This window comes from Grampus griseus (assembly GCF_964374135.1).
Source record: "Grampus griseus genome assembly, chromosome: 12".
NCBI classification, from domain to species: domain Eukaryota; kingdom Metazoa; phylum Chordata; class Mammalia; order Artiodactyla; family Delphinidae; genus Grampus; species Grampus griseus.
The window spans coordinates 69,290,377-69,315,536 of record NC_139006.1 but is presented as its reverse complement, the minus strand read 5'-3'; the positions used below and the strand labels follow the sequence as shown (position 1 = coordinate 69,315,536).

The window sequence follows — 25,160 nt, the reverse complement described above, 5'->3', positions numbered from 1 at the left end:
GCTTGCGGTGCGCATGCGTGGCGCTCGGGGGCTGGGGCTAGCAGGGCGAGGGGCAGGGGGCGGGGCGGGGCGTTAGGTCGCTCTCCCTGCTGGGAAGTGTAGTTTCTCCCTCCCGGTCTTTCTTGGGCGGGGAGGTTCTCGACTACCTCCGCGTCGCTACTCCGCGTGCCTTCCCCACCTCGGTCACGGCTCTGCGCGGCCGGTCTGCGCATATGACAAGCTGAGCTTCCTTCGGCCAGTTTCCCGGGGCTTCGAGACGGGACAGGGCGGGGATGGGGACCTGGGGCCCCGGCGGCTGCCGTTTCGGTCGCTGAGAGCCAGCCCTACAGCCACAGTCCTTCCAACACGCTCGGCCTCTCCGCTTTCAGAGCACCCCCTCCCCGGATAAGACACCGACTCGGCCGGGGGGGGGCAGATCCCCCAACCACTTTTTTCCCTCCTCTTCAGGGCCTTCCCCTTCCCATCCCTGAGCCCGGCCTTCCTGGGTTTCCAGCCGGCCCCTCACCCTCAAAGCAGACGCGGGATTGGAGGAGGGAGTTTGGCCAGGGATGGGACTTAACAAACTCCTTGGGGACCTTGATTCCCAGGGAACAATGGCAGTGACCCAGCACGGATTGGGAACCCAGTCAGGCAGCCCAGAAACAGGGAGATTATACAAACAGATGTAAAGACCCACTTAACAACATGTGTGAACCTGTCTACAAGGCTGGGACGGGATATGAGTTGCGAAGAATCCAGTTTCAACCGAGTGGTGTATCGGAAAAAGATGCCATCTCAGTGTTGGTTTGTGTTTATTTTCCACTGACCCTATGGGTGAAGATATCCTTGACCATTACTCCATCTGAATATGTTCCAGCTCATCCGATGTTACATCACCAGGTAATACAACTGTAGTCTTGCTGTTTGCTCTTTTCTTCTCTTCACCCTCTCTAGCCCAGTAAGCTTAACCTTCCCTTTTTTTCTTAGCAAATGAAAAAGTCCAGAAGCTACAAAATTTAGTTGAGTGGTTCAATTAAACACATGTTTATTTTGGCAGTAAGTAGTGCTAGTGTTTTGAAAATGAGTAAGACAAAGTCCCTGCAGGAAGTTTACATGCTAGTGGTTTGTTCCAAAAATCTGCAATTTCTTGAGCCTTCAGTATCAAGTATGTTGCTGGTAGGAAATAAAGAACCGTGTTATATATGCTGGGACAAGCCCAGGTCAGGGACCAGCCAGGATTGTTAATGGCGTGACCTTAAAAACTTCGACATTTTTATCCACATTCCACATAAGTATCTTTTTAACCTATTCTTTTAAAAGATAATTTCTTGAAGGTTCTTTTTCATTAACATTATCTTTAATGTATCTCTTACTACGTTTTTCCTTCATTGAGGAAAGATATATCAAATGTTTCCAAATGAGTACATAAAGTGTAAATAAAGGACACTGAGAAAATATTAAGGAAATTATCAAATATATTTACCTAATTCATGGATCAAAATAATTCTACTTCCACTTCATTCCTTCACAGGTTGAAAGCTATGGAGATCTCCACAAGGATTTGGAGAAGAGTCCTAATAATTATTAAAATTCTGGACTAGATCTACTAGGAAAGGTGAAGTAACCATGAGTCTACTAGGAAGGAGAAATTATAATGGTTTACTAATGCTTTTCAAATATACATGTCAACTACGTGCTGTGCCTTGCTGGAGAACTAAACACGAGAAAATAGATTTATGATCCCACCTGAAGGCCTTTAGGTGAGAGCTAAGGAAGACGTGTGCTGATAATTAAACTTTAAGAAGGTTTATTCAGGCAGGTCTTAGGAGAGTTTTTTTTAAGGTAGATTTAAATGTGTCCATTTTAAGAAAAAAACTAACTTTTTGATCACCAAGAAGGGGCCTGACACTGTTTCAATCACTTCTACGTATATTAACTCACTTAATCCTTACAATGACCCCATGAGATAGGTATTACTATCCCCAATCTATAGAAGTGAAAATTAAAGTTCAAAGTTTAAGCAGTTTACTCAGAATGATAAAGCTGGTGGTGAGTGGCAAAACCAAGATTTGAATCCAGCTCTGTGTTGTCATATTCTTTCCACCACACCAGCCAGCTTCCCTTAATTGAAAACTGGGTGATGGGCCAAAGGACCAATGAGACTCTACCTTCCTGAGCTCATTCAAAGCAGAAACAGCATCTTACTCAACCTTTTTTGCCACATCTACCACAATATCTAACCCTTAGCAAGGATTCAGTAAATGTGTTTGAGTTGAACTGATGTGAATTTGATCCTCTCTGAAGAGGTAACATTTAAGCAAAGACACCAATGAAGAGGAGTCAGTCCTCTGAACATATTGGGGAAGAACATTAAAAACATAGGGAACAGCAAGTACAAAGACCCTGAGGTAGGAAGTTGCTTGGTTGTATTTGGGGAACAGCCAGGAGGTCAGTATGAGTGGAGCTAAGTGGGAGAGAAGGAGACAGGTAGGAATTGTCTTTGGAGAGGAAGGCAGGGGTCAGATCATTTAGTGCCACTGCCACTCACTTTAAAAAGATGAATTCCCAGTAACACATGATCAACAGATTATGCTGCTTTACAAGAGAAAGGAAGCATGATTTAGCTGTTAGAAATAACAATTTATTGAATAACTATTATGTGCCAGGCAAAGGGGTAAGACATTTAAGTGCATTATTTCATTTAATCCTCATATCAGTTCTACCAGGTTAGGTATTGTCCCAGCTTTACAACTTGAGAAAATGAGGAAAGAGAAATATGAAATAACATGGTTCACAATTAGTCTGTGGCAGAGACAGGATTTGACCCAGGTCTCTTTGACTCCAAAGCCAAAGCCTGCTCTTTTTACTATATCACATTTTCTCACTTGAAAGACTATGAATAAAAAGGAAGAGATTCATGCATGCATGCATTCCAAAAGTAGTTATTGTTCATTGCTATGTGACAGACATAGAAATAGTATTAAAATGTAACACAGCATTTAAAAAAGTTTTGTATGATTACATTCTCATCAGTCATTTGTTTTTAAAACTTTGCAGGTAGATGGACTATAAGGCACTTGCCCAACAAACTGCTCAAGAAATTTTAGGTTACTATCAAGATACATCAGGCTGGAAAGTGGTTAAGACTTCAGTAAGAAGAGAAGTTAAATATGTTTCAAGAGTTTGTTTTTTAATGAGAAACAATTCATTGCAAAGACATTTTTAAAAATATTTTCTTCTACAAACCAAAAAAAAGCTTTTACTTTTGCTTTATTTTTTTGTTTTTCATTTTTTCTGTATCTGACAGTTAATTTATTTGTGGATTTTTATTCCCCTTTGAGAAAAAGATAACTGTTTCCAGCAAGGCTTCTAAGAAATTCCATGGAAATCTGTAAGTACAATCTCCTATTTACAATCATTGTTTTGAATTCAATGACATTGATGTATCTAGAGTTCAATGCTACTTCATTAGCTATAAAACGTTATTTGATAGTGAACAGGAAGTAGAAATTAATTATAAAGTCACTTGTTTGAAATGTAAAATTAATAAAATGAGCAATATGTACCATCTAATTTCCAAATCGGAAGACAATCAGAAAAGAAAATCACTTCTAGTGAATAATTCACTAAGATGGGAAATTTCCACTTCAAGAAATAATTACTATAAAATTAGATTGATATTTTCTTTCTAACAGTATTTCGTGGTCTTTTAAAACTTCACCTTTCCATTAAATGAACCACTTAAAGATAAAGTTTATTTTCCCAATATATTCGTCTTGCTAACATATATAATTTATTCTGTAAGCTGCTTTTAAGGCTATTTTTGAGGATCCTGTTATTTCAGATACAAGTACTCTAAGGGAAATTGTGCTGACATCTTTAACCTTCTTTTTAAGAGTTGTTCCTTTGTTGCTCGTGATATCACATTAATGCCATCAGATCATCATATGCTATTGAGAAAACCAAATATTATTTAGTTTATTTTTGAGGGGTAGGGGTCCACTCCTTCTTTTCACTACTCTGTTTTGTGCTTATTGCTCTTTTTTTCATCTGACTATAATTATCTATCTTGTGCTTCATTTCAATTTTTTTACTGTAGGACAAAGCTGGTATACTTTCTCCTATTCATTTTAATAATTATCAGGAAGGTAATCCCTACCTTTGTTATCTAAATAATTAATGATTCTAATGGTGGCACTTGAAAAAATAGATTGAGCAGGGAGTGGGTAACGTCAAGCCCAGGCACACTATGGGAATAAACTTTTGGATGTTGTAGTTTTTTGGTGCCTTCCAGGTCAGACCAGTGTGGACAGCAACCTATGCCTCAAAGAAACCTTGGAAGGTATTTATTCTACAAATACTTGCTGGGTACTTTTATACAAGGTGCTCTACACAATGCCTAGAGCCATTCAAAAAATAGCCTCAATAAGGCTGTTTTAAAGCTTTATTCAAATTTTTCATCAACGATATTGTACTCTTACATGCCATACTACGCAGACAAAAAAAATTGAAACTTTTTGCACTTGCTTTAAGAGAAATTTATATGCACTGCATACTAGTTTATTTATTAATACACAGTAATATCTTATCCCAAATCTTAGTGATTTAACAGACACTGTCTCATGGTTTATGTCATCAGGAATCCAGGTGTAGCTTAGCTTGGTGCCTGTGCCTCAAGGATTCTCACAAGGCTGCAGTCACGGTGTGGTCTGGGGCTTAGGTCGCATCTGAAGGCAGCTCTGCTTCCAAGCTCACTTACACAGTCACCGGCAGTCAGTTCTTCGTGGGCTTGTTAGACTGGGGACCTCAGCTACTTGCCAGCTCTAGGCTGGAAGCCTTCCTCAGTTCTTGACGTATGGGCCTCTCCATAGGGCTATTCACAAACGCCAGTTTGCCTCCCTCGGAGGGATTTAGGAGAGAGCCAAAGAAAGAGCAAACAAGATAGGAGCCAGGGTCTTTCTGTAACCTAATCTTGGAAGGGACCACCCCCCCATCATTTTGGCAGTATTCAGTTTATTAGAAGTGAATCACTAGATCCAACCCTGACTCAGGGGAAGGGGATTACATAAGTGTGTCAATACCAAGAAGTGGAGATCACTGGGGGCCATTTTAGAGGCTGCCTATCACACGATGATTTTGGCAAACTCTCTTTTAATTCTTTTTTACAGTTGAACTATCATCCAATAAATATCAAGCACAGCTTCAAAATTAAGACTGCTAGAAGATACACACATCTCAATTTTGCATGCTTCTTTTGTCAAGCACGGCCCACTGATCCTTCTAAGTTTAGCATGTTTATGTACAGAAGGAGAGTGTGACTGGAGCAGTTAATATTTTTCAAAATATCTATATTATTCTAAATCAGCTGGGGCAGATATTTAGGTTCTTCCAAAGGAAATCAATCTGAACATGTTGATCAGGTTGGTCTGCCTCAGTCGAAACGTTTACCTCCCCCAGCTTGGAATGAGAAGAAGGTGAGATTGCCGTCAAATAAATCAAGGGGAAAAGCTAGGGAAGCTTAAAATTTTCCAGTACTTCAAGCTTCACAGTTTTATTTATAGGGTTATAAATAATCAAAGCAAGAAACATACGCATGTTAATTTAGACTGGACAACCAAGTGTAAACATTGCACACTTTGGGGATATGTAGCATGGTCTAATATGGTTTGCCAAGCTAGTGTCTGGGAGAAATTATCCTTCAAAATGCCCTGTGGGAAAAATGGGTTGCATTGTCAAGTTTTTCAAAACACTCTGGACTATTTTCTCTTCTCTAAGGTTCGGAGAAGTCCTAAAGTAAAGACATCTGTCAAACTGTAATTCAGACTCTTCCAAATGTTTTCAACGAAGAACATGCTTGCAAAACATTGACCTAGATAGATAATGGGTCACTCATCTCAGATTTGGATTCTAATAGAAGCTCTAATTGACTAGGTATGTACAGAGAGAAGTGATTTATTTTTCATTATCTCCCTACTATCATTCTCTCACATCTCATGGATTATTTCAGTAACTTCCTAGTGGATTCCTCATATATACCTTTACTCAACTACATCCTATTATTCACACAATGGTTAAAGTAGATTTTTGAAATATAATTCAGTGTTGCTCCCCTGCCTAAACCCTTCTAAAGGCTATATTATGCTCTGCAAGGCACTATCTGGCCCCCACCTACCTCCCTGACCTCTCCTACCACTGCATCTTTGCTCTCCTTATGCTACAGCCACGTAGGACTACTGTTGGCACGAGTGCACATCTCAGAGCCTTCGTAGTTGCTCTTTTCTTGCCTAGCGTGCTCTTCACCCAAATGAAGGCTGATGTCATTTTTGTTTTCAAGATCTCTTGCTTCTCTTCAGAGTGACCTTCCTGGCCAATTGGTCAAAGTTCTCAAATACACCAAACCACTGTTTACTACCCTATTCTGCTGTTACCTTCTTCATAGCATCTATCACTAGATGAAATTTATTCTTCATTTGTTGTCCTATTTATTACGTCTCTCTTATTAGAATATAAACTTGAGAATAGGAACTTGAACAAGAAGCAGACTAGAAACAAACTCTTGTTCATCATAGTATCCCTAACACCAGAACAGTGTCTGTCATATAAACACTTAATAAATATTTCCTGAATGAATTTATGGACTTTAGTTATGTTATATTGGCTGCCAAATAGAAAGCATTTAAACATATTTGTTTCCATTATAACTACAGAACAACAACAACAAAACCTGAAGATATTCTCTCAGCACTTTCACCTTTTCTTATTAATTTCCCACCCAAAAAGCTCCTTTTGTGGTTAGCTTTGAGCACTTGCCTATATGCATGAAAAGGGGGCCAGTTCTTTGGTTGGAATTTTTTTCCTTTCTACCCTCAAGAGATGAAATACAGTTCAGCTGACACATTCCCCTATGTTCCCTATTAATTCCCTTATTAATCTACTGTATGTCACACACTAAGCTAAATAATTTCATTTTTAAATTTAACCCATATATCCCACAAATACTTTCTATTGCCTGTTGTTTTTCCTGTGTATAGATCACACTTTCCATGTTTCTCTGCAGGCGTGCCTCACAGTTTTCTTGAAAACTGGACATTTTAGGGAATTCCCTGGAGGTCCAGTGGTTAGGACTCTGCACTTGCACTGCCGAGGACGCAGGTTCGATCCCTGGTCGGGGAACTGAGATCCTGCATGCTGCATGGCTCGGCCAAAATCAATCAATTTTTTTTTTTTAATCCTTAACAAAAAGAAAACTGAACGTTTTAGGTAATATAGCAACTCTGGATACAGGTCCCACCCACTCACCTAGGGCTTCTTATTGCTTGGGCATTTATTTGTTTAGTGATTTGTCTGGACTAATTCCATGAAGTCTGTTCCCCCCCCCCCCGCCCCGCCAGTCTGCAGCCTCAGATATACCTGCCTTGATTTTTGTCCTTGTTTTTATCTTTCAGCCTGGCATCCTATAGGTCATCCCTAGGTTAACACAAGCCATTATTGGTCACAAGTTGTGCTTAGCACCCAAAACCAGTAAGATTTTTACCCTTTACTGTCAATTCTGTGTGTGGCTTGGAAACTGTTTTCACAGTTCAGAGAGTTTTATGGTTTTGCCTTGCATGTAGCCAGGGGGCCGGTAGCTTGGAAGTTGTGTCACCAGTCATTCCCCAGAGGACATAGCCTTGGGGTGCACACATTCTTCCAAACCACCAGCGATGAGTATGATTTTATTTTAAAGTGGTCAGAATAGCTTATTGCTCAGTCAGTGATGACTCAGAGATTATGCTTAAGTCTCTTGAGCCAGTAAGACTTCAGCCCTTCGCTACTTAATCTGTGTATGGCTTGGGGAATGCTTGCAAGTCAGTGAAGCCACATATTGGACTGATTGCTCCTAAGTAGGGGCAGCCTAGCATATCCAGCGTGATTTGTCTGAGTAAGGACAGCCTAGTACAAAGCTCCCATTGCTTCTCGGTTAGGGACAGCCTGGTACGTCACTCTGAATGTTCCTTAGTAGGGGCAGCCTAGTACACCCACTCTGATTTCTCCTGAGTGGGCAACCTCGTATATCTACTCTCATTACTCTGATTAAGGGCAGCCTAACATTCACTCTGATTGCTCTGAGTAGGGACCTATGCACTAATACACTGAAGCCAAGTAACACTTCTACTCCATGAGCAAGTGGGTAGCATAGGGGAAGGATGGTACCATGACTTTCTCAGTTTGCTCCTGTTATTCTAGGGGTGAGGGGCAGTTTAGGCCCCAGGATTCGCAGCCTACTGTTCCTTAGGCAAAGCCCTCACCCTACCAGTGAGATCAGGGTGTCAGGAAACCCTAGTCTTCTGAGCAGTGCATGCGGGGAATAGAGCTTCTACAACATGAGCTGAGAGTTTCGGTGATGAGAGATGTCAGTGTCCTGCTGATCCCAGGATGAAACCATAGCCCTAGCCTGGATCTCGTGGGGAGAGGGAGCCCCTGTCTTCTAGTCTGCACCCAGCTGGAGCAGAGCTACCGTAGAGGGAGGGGGGTGGCTGGAAGGAGGTCGTGGCTCAGATGCTACAGACTCTGACTTTTCCTACCTAGATTTAGTAGATTTTCTTGAATAAATGTTTCTTCATTTCCTGTGTGCTGTTAGGTCAATTTCTAGGGAATTTAAGTAGTTTTTAAAAGTAATGTTCACCAGTTCAATGACTGTAGAAGAGGGTTTCCTTAGCTCCTCACATAGCCACTCTGGAAGTCCCACTCCCAACTCTAATTATCACATAGGAAATGCCAAAAATAAGATCACTAAAAAGCCTATCATCTTACAGGTGCTTCCCCAGGTTTAAATTTCCAGTATGTAAAAACAGTCACTTTCCACTGTTTTTCTCCTCCCTTATCCTCCTAGTTTACTGTTCAGCAGTACTCATTCACAGAAGCCATAAAAGGCTATAAAATGATTTAGAGATGCATGCTCAAATTAGCATGTTGAAACAAATGCACATTTACTAAAAGGTGTTCATTGCTTCATGAAATAATGATCTGTAAGAAACATAATTTCATGTATCAATTATCCCACATACCAGCTAAAGCTTGTCAGAAACTGTGAGAGACAAGAGAGAATAATTAAAATATTTTTAATTTGACTTGGTCACTTTATTCATAATGAGCATGAAGCTTTATTATAGATCTTAGTAAAATATCCAAAGAACCAATCATTTTAATGATCAATAGATATAAAAATATAGTTCTTAGATTCAAATATGACAAAATTGATATCTCTGAAGAGTCTTGAACACAGTAGATACTGAATTGCTCATTCAATGATAGATTCAATTATTCAAGACATAGAGATGTTTTATGTTTTCAAAGAGGCATTATATTTACATATTTTTTAAAAGCCAGTAACTCCAATACACCTCTAACTAGTGAATTAAGATAAGGTATTTTTTTTTAAATATAGATTTTATTCATTTTTTAAAATTTGGTTTGTTTATTTTTGGCTGCGTTGGGTCTTCTTTGCTGCCCACGGGCTTTCTCTAGTTGCGGCGAGCGGGGGCTACTCTTTGTTGAGGTGCGTGGGCTGCTCGTTGCAGTGGCTTCTCTTGTTGTGGAGCACAGGCTCTAGGCGCACGGGCTTCAGTAGTTGTGGCATGCAGGCTCAGTAGTTGTGGCTCGCGGGCTCTAGAGCACAGGCTCAGTAGTTGTGGTGCACGAGCTTAGTTGCTCCACGGCATGTGGGATCTTCCAGGACCCGGGCTTGAACCTGTGTCCCCTGCATTGGCAGGCGGATTCTTAACCACTGTGCCACCAGGGAAGGCCAAGGTAAGGTACTTTTTAACTAGTAACCTACCCTCTACCCAAGACACAACTTTAATTATATTTCATAATCTTATAGGAAGCAAAATAAATAATTTCTGCCTTGCAGTCATATAATACCAATAACTCAAACTTATCTCACCTTTACAAATGACTGGAAAATGAACAATTAGCCATTGAGTAGACAGTCTAAACCAGGAGTTGGCAAGGTTCAGCAAGGTATCTAGACTTATTTAAAATGATGTTGTTCATTCATTATATTCAGTTATTCATTAATCACTTTCTAGGTGCTGGTAGTATAGTGGTGAGCAAAACAAAATGCATATACTTGTAAAGCTTATAATCTTGACATTCTCAAGAAAAAAACCTCTTAAAGTTAATTTTTCATGATTTTATCCAGCAGATTTGCTCCTCAAGGAGTTTTTAGTCTTTGTAAGAGAGAAAAGTACATAAATACCTATAATACAAGGCAGAGTGGGATGACTATCATAAAAGACTCAATATATGTGAAATAATAATGGCTAACATGTATTGAACAGTTAATACATGCCATGTACTATCCTGTAAATATATTAATTTATTCAGTCCTCATGACAGCCCTATGAGGTAAATATTACTCTCTCTACATATGAGAAACCCAAGACTTCGAATAAGTAACCTGCCTAAGGTCAGATAACTGGTAAGAGCTAGAATTTGAAAACAGGTGGGCTGACTCTATATGCTACTCTCCTAACATTTTAACTTTATTGCCTGTGTGTAGTAGCAACTATGAAACATCAGCAAAATCAAATATTAAGTATCTCAGTGTAAAGAACTATGCAGATACAGGTGTAAAGTATTATTAGAATTATTACAAGCCAACTTCTATCAAGAGAGTTTTTAATATGTTCCTGTCTCTTTTAGGGAGCTTCTTTCAAATGTCAGGGAGGCTCTGCAATAATATATGGGTGTGATCAGGCCCTACACATGTGTGGAAACTTGATATGTAACAGATAAGGCATTACAAAAACATGGAAAAGGATGAACTATTTATAATCAGTTGTGCTAACATAAGTGATTATTTATATGTAAAAAGTAAAATTAGATGCTGACCTCACACTATACACAAATATCCATTCCAGGTAGATTAAAGTCCTAATATGAATACAAACTATAAAATTGTAGAAGAAAATGTATGAAAGTAGCTTAATGATCTTGAAGTAGGGAAGGATATCTTGTAGAAGACATAAAAAAGCACAAACCATAATGGAAAATATTGGTCAATTTGACTATGGTAAAGTGAAACACTTCTGTACCAAAAGAAATAAGTGAAAAGGTAGGCTGTAGCCAGAGATATAATATTTGCAATATACATAATTAATAAAGGATTTTAATTAAAAATATAGAGAACTTCTATACTAAGCATTTAAAATATTATACAAGAAGGATAGCTATCCATATGCATAAAATTTTAAAACAAAGTTTTGAAAGAAAAAAGCGAAATGCTTTTGTAAATTATATGTAATGTGTGTACTGTTACTTAAAGTTAAAAATCGAAACTTCCTCTCCGAAATAGAAGAAACAAAGCAGCTGATGCCTAAATGTCCTCCATTTCAATATTGTCCATCCCTAATTTTATCGTGAGTAACTATGAAAGGGTTTGGGCAAACCTTCCAAAAAGAGCTTCAGCACACTATTCCCCTTCTTACCTTGATTTTTTTTTTTTTTTTTTTTTTTGCTTTCTGTCTCTTCAACACTTATCAAACCATATAATAATTTTTTGATTATATGTCTGACTTTCTGCTAGGCTGAAGTATATATATAGTTAACCCTTAAACAACACGGGTTTTAGCTTCGTGGATTTTTTCTTGATAAATACATATTACAGTACCGCAGGGTCTGCAGTTGATTGAATCTTTGGATGTGGAACTGTGGATATGGAGGAACCACAGATATATAGATCCGACTCTAAAGTTATACACGGATTTTTGACTGCATGAGGCTCAGTACTGCTAACTTTCATGTTGTTCAAGCGTCAACATAATAAATAGTAAATGTTTGATCACTCAGTCAATAAAAGAATGCTATTAAAAGATTAAGGGTAGTCATTATCAGTAAATATATAGTAAGTGCTTAATAAAAGATACCTAATTCGATGTTAGTTAGAAATACAAAAAGGTCAAAAACTCTTTATCCTCAAAATTTACAATATAATTAGAGAACAGATTAATAAAAAAAAGCAATCTAGGGAGGTATATACAAACCCCTTAACAATAGTTTTGTGCTTAAATTTTAACTGTTTTATATCTGCCTTCTTTTTCAAAGGACCTGATAATTATTCAGGTTGTTTTGTCACTGTCTTCTATAGAGTTTAATAATAAGCTCTTAAAAACTTTGTAGATCTGAAGGAAGGAAACCTTACATACTAAGAAAATTTTAGGATATCTCACAGAGAAAACTAGGGACCAGTTGAGCTTTTAAAGAGAGACTAACATACAAAAAAATAGTCTAATGATTTACTTGTTTACCAAATCATAAAAACAAGGTTCAGAGGAAGAACTCTTCATAAATATAACAACTATTTTCTGTAATAATAGCATTTAGTTTTTACCTCACTTCCTCCAAAAATTTTAACTTTTTAGAGGTTTAAAATTTTGATTTTACCTAAACCTATCGCCTTAGTTTAGAAAGAATGATTAACAGAGAGAGAAAGTATGGCCAATATTATTCAGATTTCATTTTCATTTAACAACCTACTGCTAAATTGTGGGTTTTAATCCAGTTTTCTCACATTGTCCTAACTTCATTGGTTGTGATAGCCCAACCCAATTCTATTGATGGATTAACATAAAGGTTAGTTTCTTCTCCAAATCTTGACATGTGAAAAATAAATGAAATTCAGAAGTCAATGTCTATAAATGGAGTTTAATTGTAACATAAGAGTGACTATTATATATTGTCTATGGCTGCTTCACTGATACACTAGCAAAGTTGAATAGTTGCAACATAGAACATGAAGCTTGCAAAGCCTAAATTATTTACCATCTGGCCGTTTACTGAAAAGTTTGCTGACTACTGCTTTAGACCATATTACATCCTTCAGTTAAGAATTAAGGCCACAAGATATTGCACAACCACACAAACTTCTCATCAATTACTGTTGGCTTATGATAAATACAGTAGGTAAATGTTTATGAGAAAGAGTTTAGAAGAATTCTAAATGAAAGTAGCCCCTTTAAAAAGACAACTATAGAAACATTATAAACAAAATTTGTAGAAAAATGTAGAAAAATAATTTATATTAATTATTACAGTGCATATTTTTATAAACTGGCGACTTCCAATTGAATATTAGTTTTTTTTTTTTTTTTTTTTTTTTTGCGGTACGCGGGCCTCTCACTGTTGTGGCCTCTCCCGTTGCGGAGCACAGGCTCTGGACGCGCAGGCTCAGCGACCATGGCTCACGGGCCCAGCCGCTCCGCGGCATGTGGGATCTTCCCGGACCGGGGCACGAACCCGTGTCCCCTGCATTGGCAGGCAGACTCTCAACCATTGCACCACCAGGGAAGCCTGAATATTAGTATTTTAAATTGCTGATATTACCTTCAAGTTTTCTTTACATTATTTGCTAAATTAGTGTGCTTTATACTGTGATAGCATTATATTTTCAACTTAGACTAAACTTATTAAATTTTGAATTTTCTTTATTTTGTTAACTATAGATATCGTGTTGAAGGAATAATTCCAGAATCAACATCTAAACTATCTGATTTCCTCTACAAACCTGAAAACAGGGTCACATGGGACAAATCATTGAAAATGTACAGCATGGTACAAAAAATTGATTCGGTAATTTACTGTTTAATATCGGACTTTCACTGTATGAGTACACTTTTAGTTTGCTATCTTAGTGATTTGAGTTTATTAAATCTGTATTATGTGGACACTTTGTATTTTATAGGTTCAAACCAAGTTGAAATTTTTATAAAAAGCTTAAAACTTCCTTCTTTATTAGTCAAGAGTTCAATTCCAATTACCTTTATTCTGTTTTAAATGAATACCACATTCTGAACGTGGTCAGCTCTCCTGCAGATGTGTGCCTTCGGTTACTGAGGGGACTGAACTCATGGATTCACCTCCTCCATTAGGTGGAATAAAAAGATTAAGCATGCCTTGTTGATGGGAAGTCAGTAGATTTATCTTAGTCATAATACACTAGATAACAGGAACATCGTAGACACTTACTGTAAGGACTTAAGAACAAAAAGCATGTGACTTTTTTAAAGAGTAAGTGTGAAATAACATTGTGGTTTTAGAAACACTTTCAAATACATTATCTCAGAAATGAAGAGGGAGAATAAAAACAGAAAAGAAAAATGTAGGTAATGGACTAGAAATCTAAAGTCATAGAGGTGAGAGAAAGAAAGACAGAATGCAAGAGGCAAATAGGGCTTAAAAGGGGAGAGAAGATCAGGGTGAGGTGAGGGTAGAGTGAAAGCTCAGGAGGAGAAAACCATGAATGAAATGAGAAAGACTGTTAGCTGGTAGAAAGAAGGAGGAACAGGAAGAAGACAGGAGTGGGGTGAGGGATTCTGAACTCTGGTACAGCACAGTATAGGTCTGACACTTATTAAGACTGATCGACTTCACGGTATGTAAATTATACCTCATAAGCGGCTTTTAAAAATTGAGTCCTACTGTTTGGCTAATAATAACTTTATTAGAAGGAGCTGGTAAATGTGACTGTTGGAGTAATGCAAACTTAAACAGTTGCATTGGTAAAATTCCACATCACTGAGTCTTTGGTTCTTAGAGTCTCCAAGCCGCATTTCACTCATCAAAACAAATGGCCCACATATCTGCCATCACCTTATCAGGTAGTTAGAACTCTGCAGGTTAACTTTACCGCCTTTTATTAAACTGATTTTGAAATCTGGGATGGGGGTGAGATTGTAGAAAAGCCCAGAAAGGTAAAGCAGTTTCATCTTGTAGAGAGGCCTTGAAGTTCTTACCCACAAAGAACGCCTGTCCGTGACCTTCTTGGGATTTGAACATGGCCCATCACAAATGAAAATCCAAACAATTGGACTGTTTCATTCATGATTGTATGATACTAATTATACAGTTTCATTAGCATTTCAGATATTTCTGCTGTTGCTGCAAGTCAGCTGTAATAATGGAAAGTATACTAGGTTTGGCATCAAAAAACTTGAAAACATAGAGGAATTTTGTGATTTGCCCAAGGTCACCACAGCCAATGTATGGTATAACCAGGACTTATACCTGATCTCCTCATTCCAAATTTGATGCCTTTTCCAGTATACCACAGTATCTCTGAATCACATTATACTGTGAGAAGAATTAGTCTGCCTTGCAGTGAATGTTTGTAGCATTCACTTCCAGGGGTGCATTTTAATTGACTCATTCACCCCATTGGTGAGGAAGGGATTCCTGCTCTAGGGTTATGGTGGTGGTCAAACACATGACACCAGCACTAGACAAATGAGATCCACAGCACTTTGTTAATCCTTAATCACAGCCCAGGAAGGACTGTTAAGACTTTGTTAAATTAACATTTGTTAGTGGAGCACAGGGTGCCAATAGTGAGCCAGGTTCAACAAATGACCACAAGAGAAATTGAAATAGAGAAGTTTATTACTCACAGGTCGAGGAGGAAGTGTACAGCACGCCTAAGGGCCCCATGTGGGGAGGTCAAGGCAGGCTGCAGACAGAGAGAGGCAGGACCTGAGGCACATGCCTTTATTAGTGTCTGTGGGTGGAGTGCTTTGGGGTTCCTGGGCTAAGGCCAGATTGATTAATTGGAACCAAAAAGAGCAGGGTTTTGGTAAGCTCCACAGGGGGCATCTTACCTAAGGTGCTCACAAGGGGAAGGCCCTGGGAAGTGGGAGAGACAGTTGATCAGAAGCGCTGTTGGGGAAGTCATATCAGGAACTTACATTTGCTTGTGACTCTGAGGGCTGTTATCTGGCGGTGTCCTTACATGAGAGGACTAGTGTTAGCTTAAGGCCCCTGCAGGCTGCTCGGACAAACAAAACGGATACTGAGGCAGCAGTACATGGAGTAGCTTAGCTAAACTCTCAAGGATGCACCATGTCATGCAGTGTGATGTGGGAGCTGCACTCAGGAACAGAGTGAATAACTAGGGGTTGTGCAAGGCAGGCTTTGTAGTATCAAGAGGTTGAGGTGACCCCTGATTCCTGCAGGAGGATCTGATTGGTTGTTGGAATAATTCTGCAGGGTAGCAGGGAACTGAAACGCACTACTCAGGTATAAGTAGGCATTGTGTCTGATCCTGCTGATAAGGAGGGTTGTTGGACTAAGGGTTCTTATCTGTGGGAACAGAGTGGGGAGAGGAACTTGCAGTTAGGCCATTCACCACCCTCCCAGTTTTACCAGATGTCAAAGCAGTGCATATATTGGCCTTTAATTTTAGGCCTTACACCACAAGCTGCTAAGTCAATATATTTTTCAGAATATATTACCTAGTCAGTGTGGGGCAGTAGACACAATATTGTACTGGAAATCCAGGTTCTAGTTCTATACATATCTCTAGTTCTACATGTAATTTAATGTTAGGCTTCAATTTCTTCATCAAAAAATTCAAAGGTTAGATAATATCAAGATTCCTTTCTGATTCTGTCACACTTATGATTATATTAACTCGTGTTAGATATATGATTTGCAAATATATTCTCCCATTCTGTAGGTCACCTTTTCATTTTGTTGATAGTTTCCTTTTCTGTGCAGAAGCATTTTAGTTTGATGTAGTCCCACTCGTTTATTTTTGCTTTTGTTGCCTTGCAGTTATAATTATACATCTAATGTTTCTTTAACACTGAAAATGCAAGTTGACTCGGTGATAAATTCTTAAAACCTCAAAGCCCTGCTTTTTCCAAATACAGTCCAGCCTTATGCAGTTTGTTTCAGGACACATTCATATGTCCTACCATCACACAAAGTTTTGCCATGGGCTCAATATCCCCCCGAGACTTTATCGACTTAGTGTATTTGAAGCACTGCGAAGGGAATATCGATATTATCAGTTGTAAGTTGAAACATTTTGCCCACACTTTGGAATTACTGTGAGTCATTAATAAATTTTTTTACTTTTAACTCACAGTTTGAAAGAAACAATATTTTCAATTAATTATTTTTGTATTTACTTAATGAGGCCAATAAATGCATGTTAATATAGATAAGCCTGAAGTTTTACCTAATTCTAGAGGTGCCATTTATATCATAGTCAATGATTATGGCATCTCCTGGCCTTTTTGCAGCATATACCCTGCAGCGCTCAGTGTAGATAGATACTTACAGGCTAAAACGTCACAACATACATTATAAAACTACTAAGAAACAAAATTGATCTTTGGATATATACTTTTGTATTTAAATTACATAGAATGGGTATATCTAGAAACTGAAAAAGCTCATGAAGAAAATTTCAATAGATAGATGTTTTCATAAATGTGCTTATATTTCTTTTAAAAACTGGAGGTTTTGATATACCCTTATTCACCCCCCGCCAAAAAAATGTGTCACTCTGTAAAATACAAATACATAACCACTTCCTAATTTGCGTTATTCACTTAAAACATACCAGTTCACACCCCAAAGATCTTTGGACTCCAAGAACTCAAGATAAATCATGGTGAAGGGACTTTGGTAGGACAATGACCTAGAGTCCTTTTTTTCCCTGTAATTCAATTTAATCTCACTATTCCTATGTGAATAGTTTCCCCTACTGTAAACTACTTGGGGAGGGACAGTTAAGTGTTGTTAATTATTATTTTCGAACAAGGTTGCAGTTACTTTGATATATCTGTAGGACTCTTAAGTTTCTGAGTCCAGGACTGAGTCATTGCTCTGCTGATAGCACTCATGTGCACAGTTAGCTCTCTTGCCCATACCACTGGGGACTGCTGTTCATCACTTTCACATATTCGTCTCGTATAGTTTCATACAGTTGTCATTTAGTCGTCTCATTTTTAAATGAGGGCACATAAAAATTTATTCACTGCCTATAACACAACATACTGTCCATTTGAATCATAGATCTGTTATTATCTATATTTTGAAAGCATTCAATTTGTATCTCATTTTTAGTGGTCAGAGGGAAGGTAAAAAATAAGTATGGAAGATAAAATCAATAAATAGTTATAATCAGTCATTCAGTGATCACTACTGAATTTGCTTTAAGTGATTTTCTTTGAATGAGTTTTTGATGATTACTGATAGTTTTCTTCTTAATGTTTCTGTTGTTGTCTAGCTTACTGTGTATCTTGCTTTGAGCTAAATATTTTGCATGCATTTTCTCACCAATGAGGAAACCGAAGTTCACAGAAATCAAGTTACATAGCTAATAAGTAGCTCAAGTCTTTCTGATTTTCCAAAATCTGTACTAACTACCATACTATGTGCCTCACAAAAGACCCATACTTGTTTGTGGAATATAACAAAATTTTAAAAAATAAAGACAAATATAATCTCCATATTTTAAACAGTGAAAAAATATGTTAATATCACTTCTGGCAGTACCATTTTGCCAACATAATTGGCTCTGTTAAGATGATGAAACAGGTCATGAAAATGGGAAATTGATTCCACCACATTTGTCTCCTAAGCTAGTCCTAAGCTAGTGCTTAACATTATATTTCTACAGAAGTGATTGCTTATGTTAAAATCATATAGGAAAATTCTCTGACAAAAGCAGGATTCAGTTGCACAGAATAAACAAATATATTCTGTTGCACAGAATAAACAGTTGCACAGAGTAAACAAATATATTTGGAAGAGTATATATAATTATCATAAACATAATCATGATCAGATCACCTGCCTTCTAACTTCACATACAATATGCAGTTATGCTGCATAATTCCTAAAACAAAATCTGCTGATTTTTAATTATATATTGAAGTTAGCTACAGGGAATTGGCAGAAAGGGGCATTTAAACTACTTCTATTGACAGACCAAATAACTACATCAAATATTTTATTTTAAAAATTTATAAACCAAAACATCTATAAACCCACTATCCTAATAGAATAGTCTCTTTCTTTGTGATTTCTGCTTCAAATCTCAGAAAGTAATTGAACAATACTTTTAACAGTTTTTCCTGTACGTGAAAGATAACAGCATCTTTCGAAGTTCTACATGAAAAAGTGTGAGAGGACAATAGTGATCATACTGATATTCTTTCATTTTTGGCCTGTGTACACATTCAAATGTGCAAACATACATACATATGTATAAAACTAATGTCACTGCTGATAATAACTAAGTTAAATCAAGTGCTATGTCATACACTTTTTAAGATATGCTACTGGAAACAGAATTTTTCATCTTTGTGGAATAAGTTTCATTTTAATTCTTTTTAATCACTTAGCTACTAGTGTGGATTTTCCAGCATATCCTCCATCTTCAAATTATATCCGTGGTTGTAACCACGCTTGTGGCTATATGTGTTCACCTCTGCAAGAGTAAGTGTTATTTCCATATATTTATTTTTTAACAGTTTTTTAGTTCAATTTGTAATTTGTTAACTAACTCACCAGAAATATGTTCTGGTATATTCTGTTGGGAAAAAAATTGCCCCTAAATACAATTTTTAAAATAATTTTTTAAGTATTTTTGTCTTAAGTATAATCAGAATGGATAATTCCCTATAAAGTATGATTTGAGGTTTCTGGCACTAGTCACATATATACAAACATCCTCACCCCCTCCTATTAACCTTAACCTGATGTTTTATGTTTCTCCATTAGAGTCACTTCTGTGAATTATTAGGGAATTTTTGCAAATTAAAAATAAATTCTCTAGAATTATAATGCAGTTACGTTTATCAGCAATGAATGCTTTACCTTGAATAAATTCTTTCCAATGGACTACCTACTGAGAACAGATACCTGCAGAATGACACATCCAGTAGGTAAATTCAGAAAGGGAAGAGCTGGAGAAATTAGAGTCACTGCCCACAGGTGGCCAGCCTAGGGATAAGATGTTAACATCCAATACACATAGTCTTTAAATGCCTATATATTAATTCAATGTATATCATTCTACAAATTCGTTACATTTTAATTTTTGGTAAATGATTTTATATTAAATAAAAGATATCGACACATAGAAACAGGTGTAAAACTTTATAGTGGTCAGATATAAACCACTCAATATGAGAAAAATATTTTTGTGAAGGAAGTCAAAATAAAATTACATTTAGACCCGTACTCCTTAATATTTTCTCTACTGAATTAGAGAACTAAAAGATATTCACAAATATTTACATTAATGGACAGGATCATTGATGCAGATGATGATGTTGATGACGATATGGCCTTTCTGCCCATCCATCAGTTTTGTGTCTATGGCCAGGACTTTATTCTCCACAGCAGGAAAGAACAAAACAGGGAAGGATTATTACTCCAAATCAGCTAGGTACATCAGCTGCTGGTGGGGACTCTTGTTGGGAAGCTACACAACCTAAAGTGTGCTTCACAGGCAAAGTCCCCTTCTTGCACCTTGTCACCGTTCCCTTTCCACTGCAAAAAGCATAGGACAAAAGCTCTGATTTAGATATCCCACCTAGGGTGGAAACTCTGCCTAGCATCCTGCTGGAGAAGGGTACTGACAAAAAAGTAATTTTGTACCTTCTTTTTCCATGCAGCCCAAGTCCTATAGTAAACTTATAAAACATAGTATCTGTAGTAAAGGTACTCTACAGTAAATGTTGGAAAGGCTTGGTTAAGTGTGTAAAGCCCTAGTAAACTCAAATAGAGATTTAAGACTATACAAACTGCTAGTGAGTCCAGCCATTTGACACAATGTAAAAATAGTCTAAACTCTGCATAGAGAGGGTGTAAGAATATAGACACTCACGGTTTGTTGGAGCAGTGGTCTTCAAACCCCCCAAGAGAATTTTGTAAAACTGTATACTGCCTTGCACATTTTTAAGTTGATATTAAAAATTTTCATAGCATTATATTAAGAGGGTGCAATGTCCAGCATACTCTAAATCCTGACATTTAAAAAAAATGTTTATATCACCCTTCTAAGTGCATCCAATGGAATCTAAATACCATAACAACTTGAAACCCACCATTACATTATCAATTTCAAAATACATATAACCTTTAACAGAAAGTTTGTATCATTTCTTTTCTTTTCTCCTTGATCCCATATTTTTACTCTTTTTCCCTTGCATAATTTTATCCTAATAGAATATATCTTATGCTTCAGGTTCTTTTATTAATCACTATCTATCTATTTTCAATCATACCTCAGCAAAAGTAAGTACCTAATTTTTAAAATTTGTTTTATTTTCTATGACCCCAAGTATCTAAATGTTAAAAAATATATATGTGTACTGGTTTAAATTGTTATTACTACACATTGATAAAAATAAAAATATATTACATAGTTGTTCAATATAAAAGCAAATTGTTGGGCTTCCCTGGTGGTGCAGTGGTTGAGAGTCCGCCTGCCGATGCAGGGGACACGGGTTTGTGCCCCGGTGCGGGAAGATCCCACATGCCGCAGAGCGGCCCGTGAGCCATGGCCGCTGAGCCTGTGCGTCTGGAGCCTGTGCTCCGCAACAGGAGAGGCCACAACAGTGAGAGGCCCGCGTACCGCAAAAAAAAAAAAAAGCAAATTGTTATTGGAAACACATATTATTAGCAAAACTTAGCACTTACTATGTGCCAGACACTGTTACAAACAATTTACATATACCAAATAAGTCAATTATTTGATCCTCACAATTACCTCATGAAGTCGGTTGTATTACTGTCCCCATTTTGCAGAAAAGAAAATGGAAGCCCAGAGAGATTAAGTAACTTTCTCAGGGTTACACATAGGTAATAGCAAAGCTCAGCTTCAAACTATGCAGACTGGCTTCAGAGTCCATGCTTCTATCAATTACACTAATTTAACTGTAAAAAACATGGGACAAAAATGCTGATCTAGATGTCCCATCTAATAGAATGAGACTATCAAGTCTACTTCTACTTTGCATTTTTATAAAATAAGCATAGGAAACTTTGTTCACATAAATGAGTGAGTTAAAATGGAGAGAGTGCAACCCTAGCACTGTCATTCAATCCCTTGAAATTCTTCTGAGTTATGTGCTGTGAATTACATAGTGACCTATAATCAAAAATTGTTTTTAACGACCTATCAGGTGACAACTCAATTAGATCCTTACATTTTATTGAAAGCAAAGAATTGACATGACTTGGTAAGGTTTTATTACCCAGTCATCTGTCATTCACTTTCTCAATTCACTTCCAATAGATTGAATTTTCCCTTTAGCATCTCAAAGATTTTTATATGCTGGAGTAAAGCACCTTGGTACCATTCAGTATTATTCAGTGGGGAATGACAGGCATCCCTTGGTTCTGTAAAGCAATAGAAGGGTGGTGTGAACAGGCTGGTGGCAAGAGAAAAGCCAGCATCTCCATCAGAGACGTATTCTCAGATCAGTTTAAGGAAAAGTTACATGGAAGTTAGAGATCTGAAAATTTATTCCCTTAAATGTTATTCAGTCTCTCATACCCCTTGGCAAGTCTTCATATACTCTAGTTTGAAGATCACTGGGTTAGAATGTAAAATACTACAGTCTTCTTGGAAGGCAGTTTGGAGATAACATTTCAAAATGTTAAATGCACAAAAACTTTGACCTAGAAACTCAATGCAAGTATTTATAGCAGTGCAAATGGATACATTACAAGATGCTTTATTGCAGCTTTATTTATTTATTTATTTATATTTTTTTTGCGGTACACGGGCCTCTCACTGTTGCGGCCTCTCCCGTTGCGGAGCACAGGCTCCGGACGCGCAGGCTCAGCGGCCATGGCTCACGGGCCCAGCCGCACCGCGGCATGCGGGATCCTCCCGGACTGGGGCACGAGCCCGTGTCCCCTGCATCGGCAGGCGGATTCTCAACCACTGCGCCACCAGGGAAGCCCTATTGCAGCTTTATTTACAGTGGCAAAAAGTGAGAAACAACCCCATGACGGTCAATAGAGTATGAAATACCATGTGCAATCATGAAAAACAATTAAGCTGATCTATATAGATTGACACAGAAAGAGGTGCATGATATCATACTAAGAGGAAAATGAAACTAGTTCCAGAAAAATAAATGTCTCATTTTTGTAAAACTAAGAATGTACATGTGCATATATGTGGGGTACATATACATATATGTACATACATGCTATCTTTGTATATCCATAGACAATAATCTGAAAAGATACAGTCAAAGTTATAAATAGTGATTATCTGATGAACAGAGTGAGGGGGAATTGTGAAAATGCTCTACAGTTTAAATTTTCATAAGCATATATTACTTTTATAATTTTAAAAAGTCAATAAAATGACAAAAAGGAAATGATAACTAAAACTGAAGACTTTAAGATATAGTCTGACTACTTAATATTTTTATGTAAAATAGTTTATTTATGAGTGTGCAACTCACTCTACATTTTGTCCTTCCTTCCTTCAGTAGCTGTTTACACTGTCATAAGCGCTATGTGGGCAATCACTGGCGAATAAGACAAGCTTCCTGCTCCTTGTCAACTTGTACACTCCATAGATAAACTTAAAAATTCTTTATATTTTTTAACTCTTCCTTTGTTTACAGGAACCCAGCATATTCCAAACTAGTGATGTTTGTCCAGACAGAAATGAGAGGAAAATTGGCCCCATCAATAATTGAAGCAACCATGCCTTCCAATTTAGTAAGCTTCCTCCTCAATGTAAAGGATGGAGTAAAGACACAAAATTCTATCAGGACGTGGATGTCATCATGATGGGCATTCGTCATTCCGAAAGAAGAAATGAGGCCATTTAAAATCATGCGTGGCAGTTAACTGCCTTTTACTTCTAAGTCAATATGCATAAATACTGTTACACTATTCTAAACTGTATTCTTGAACAAACTACTGAAGGTACTTTGTGAAAATAAGAGCTCATAGTTGTACAAGAGAAGCATTAAATATAGTTTTTAATCTCATGTAAGAATAATGTTAAACAACAAGTGATCTTAATGCACTTTTATCTTTTGCTTTTTTCCCCTGGAAAATGCCCGGCAAGAAAACATCAATAAGAAAGCATATACAGGCAGAGGTCAGCATCAATTAAAGATTAAAATATATTTTAAATTGTTTTTCTTTCACTTACTGCTTAAATTGATAACTGTAGGAAGCATGAACATAAAAATTGAAAAGAATTCCACTAGAATGTTTGACAACTGATATCTGGAATCTGCAGCTGAATCATGAGTCAATTTTTGGTCTGGCCAGAATGTAGTAGCCCGTTCCTCCCAAGTCCTTCCTCGTAAAACTAGAAGACCTGCACTTACCACAACAGACAAGCATAGGAAGACTCCAGCATAGGTGGCAAGAAGAAGGTGAACTGGCCAAGGACCTGGAGACTTGAGGAATGTTTTAGCCGCGAGTTCTCTGGGTTTCCTTATTGCCATCCATATATTCCAGACAGGGCGCTGCCGAAGCCTCCAACCTGGAACTGCTGACAGGAAAGAAGAAAAAAGAGAGGGGGGAGGCTTTAGGAAAAAGCCTTCTCCTCCTCGCCATAGGAGTGCCCGCAAACAAAAGGGTGGCCCCGCAGAACACCAGCCAAACATCAACCGAAAAGCTGCACCTACCCCACCGTGTGGGCAAAGCAGAGCGAATCTTCCACCCCACCTCATCTCTGCAGCGCAGAAGCAGGCGGTGGTGCCTGGACAGCCCCAGCCTGTGGTGTCGGCAGGGTTGAGCAGGGAGCTCATCTTCCACCTTCCATCCAGCAGAGGCAGGTATGGTGCTTTGATATCCCTGCTGGGGTAGTGTTAGTGGGATTCAGTGGCAGAGTGAGCTTCCACCCGCACCTGGCAGCAGCAAGATTTAACCAGCTAGGTCAAGGAAGAGCTAGTCACCAGTCAGCTTCCCTGATCCTTGGCGCCACCACGGCCCAGCATGATGTGAGCCTCCATCCCCACCCAGCATCAGTGTTTTGCCCTCTGTAGTGTGTTGAATGGTGACCCCCAAAAGGTACATCCTTGTCAAATCCCTGGAACCTTGAATGTGACCTTATTTGGAAAAAGGATCTCGGCAGATGTAATTAAGTTAAGGACCTCAGAATGAGATCATCCTGGATTATCAGGCTCTAAGTCCAGTCACAAGTGTCCTCATAAGAGATGCACAAAGGAGAGACATGTGGAGAGGAGGAGGCCATGTGAAGACAGAGGCAGAGATTGGGGTTGTGCGGCCATAAGCCAAGCAACACCTAGAGCTGCCAGGAGCTGAAAGAGGCAAAGAAAGATTCTCCCCTAGAGCCTTCAGAGGCAGTGTGGCCCTGCCGACACTTTAATTTTGGACTTCTGGCCTCCAGAACTGTG

General features: G+C 38.1%; 1 protein-coding gene across 1 annotated transcript; it reads left to right on the top strand.

The window, feature by feature from the left end:
- Positions 1 to 134: 134 nt before the first annotated feature.
- STARD6 (StAR related lipid transfer domain containing 6) lies at positions 135 to 23,884 on the top strand. The gene is given in 9 exon segments (XM_082667997.1): positions 135 to 879; positions 1,511 to 1,594; positions 3,037 to 3,130; positions 3,287 to 3,292; positions 3,294 to 3,370; positions 13,464 to 13,590; positions 16,690 to 16,807; positions 19,152 to 19,245; positions 23,406 to 23,884. Coding segments are annotated over 7 exon segments (681 nt in total). The 5' UTR covers positions 135 to 879; positions 1,511 to 1,594; positions 3,037 to 3,040; the 3' UTR covers positions 23,575 to 23,884.
- Positions 23,885 to 25,160: the final 1,276 nt, after the last annotated feature.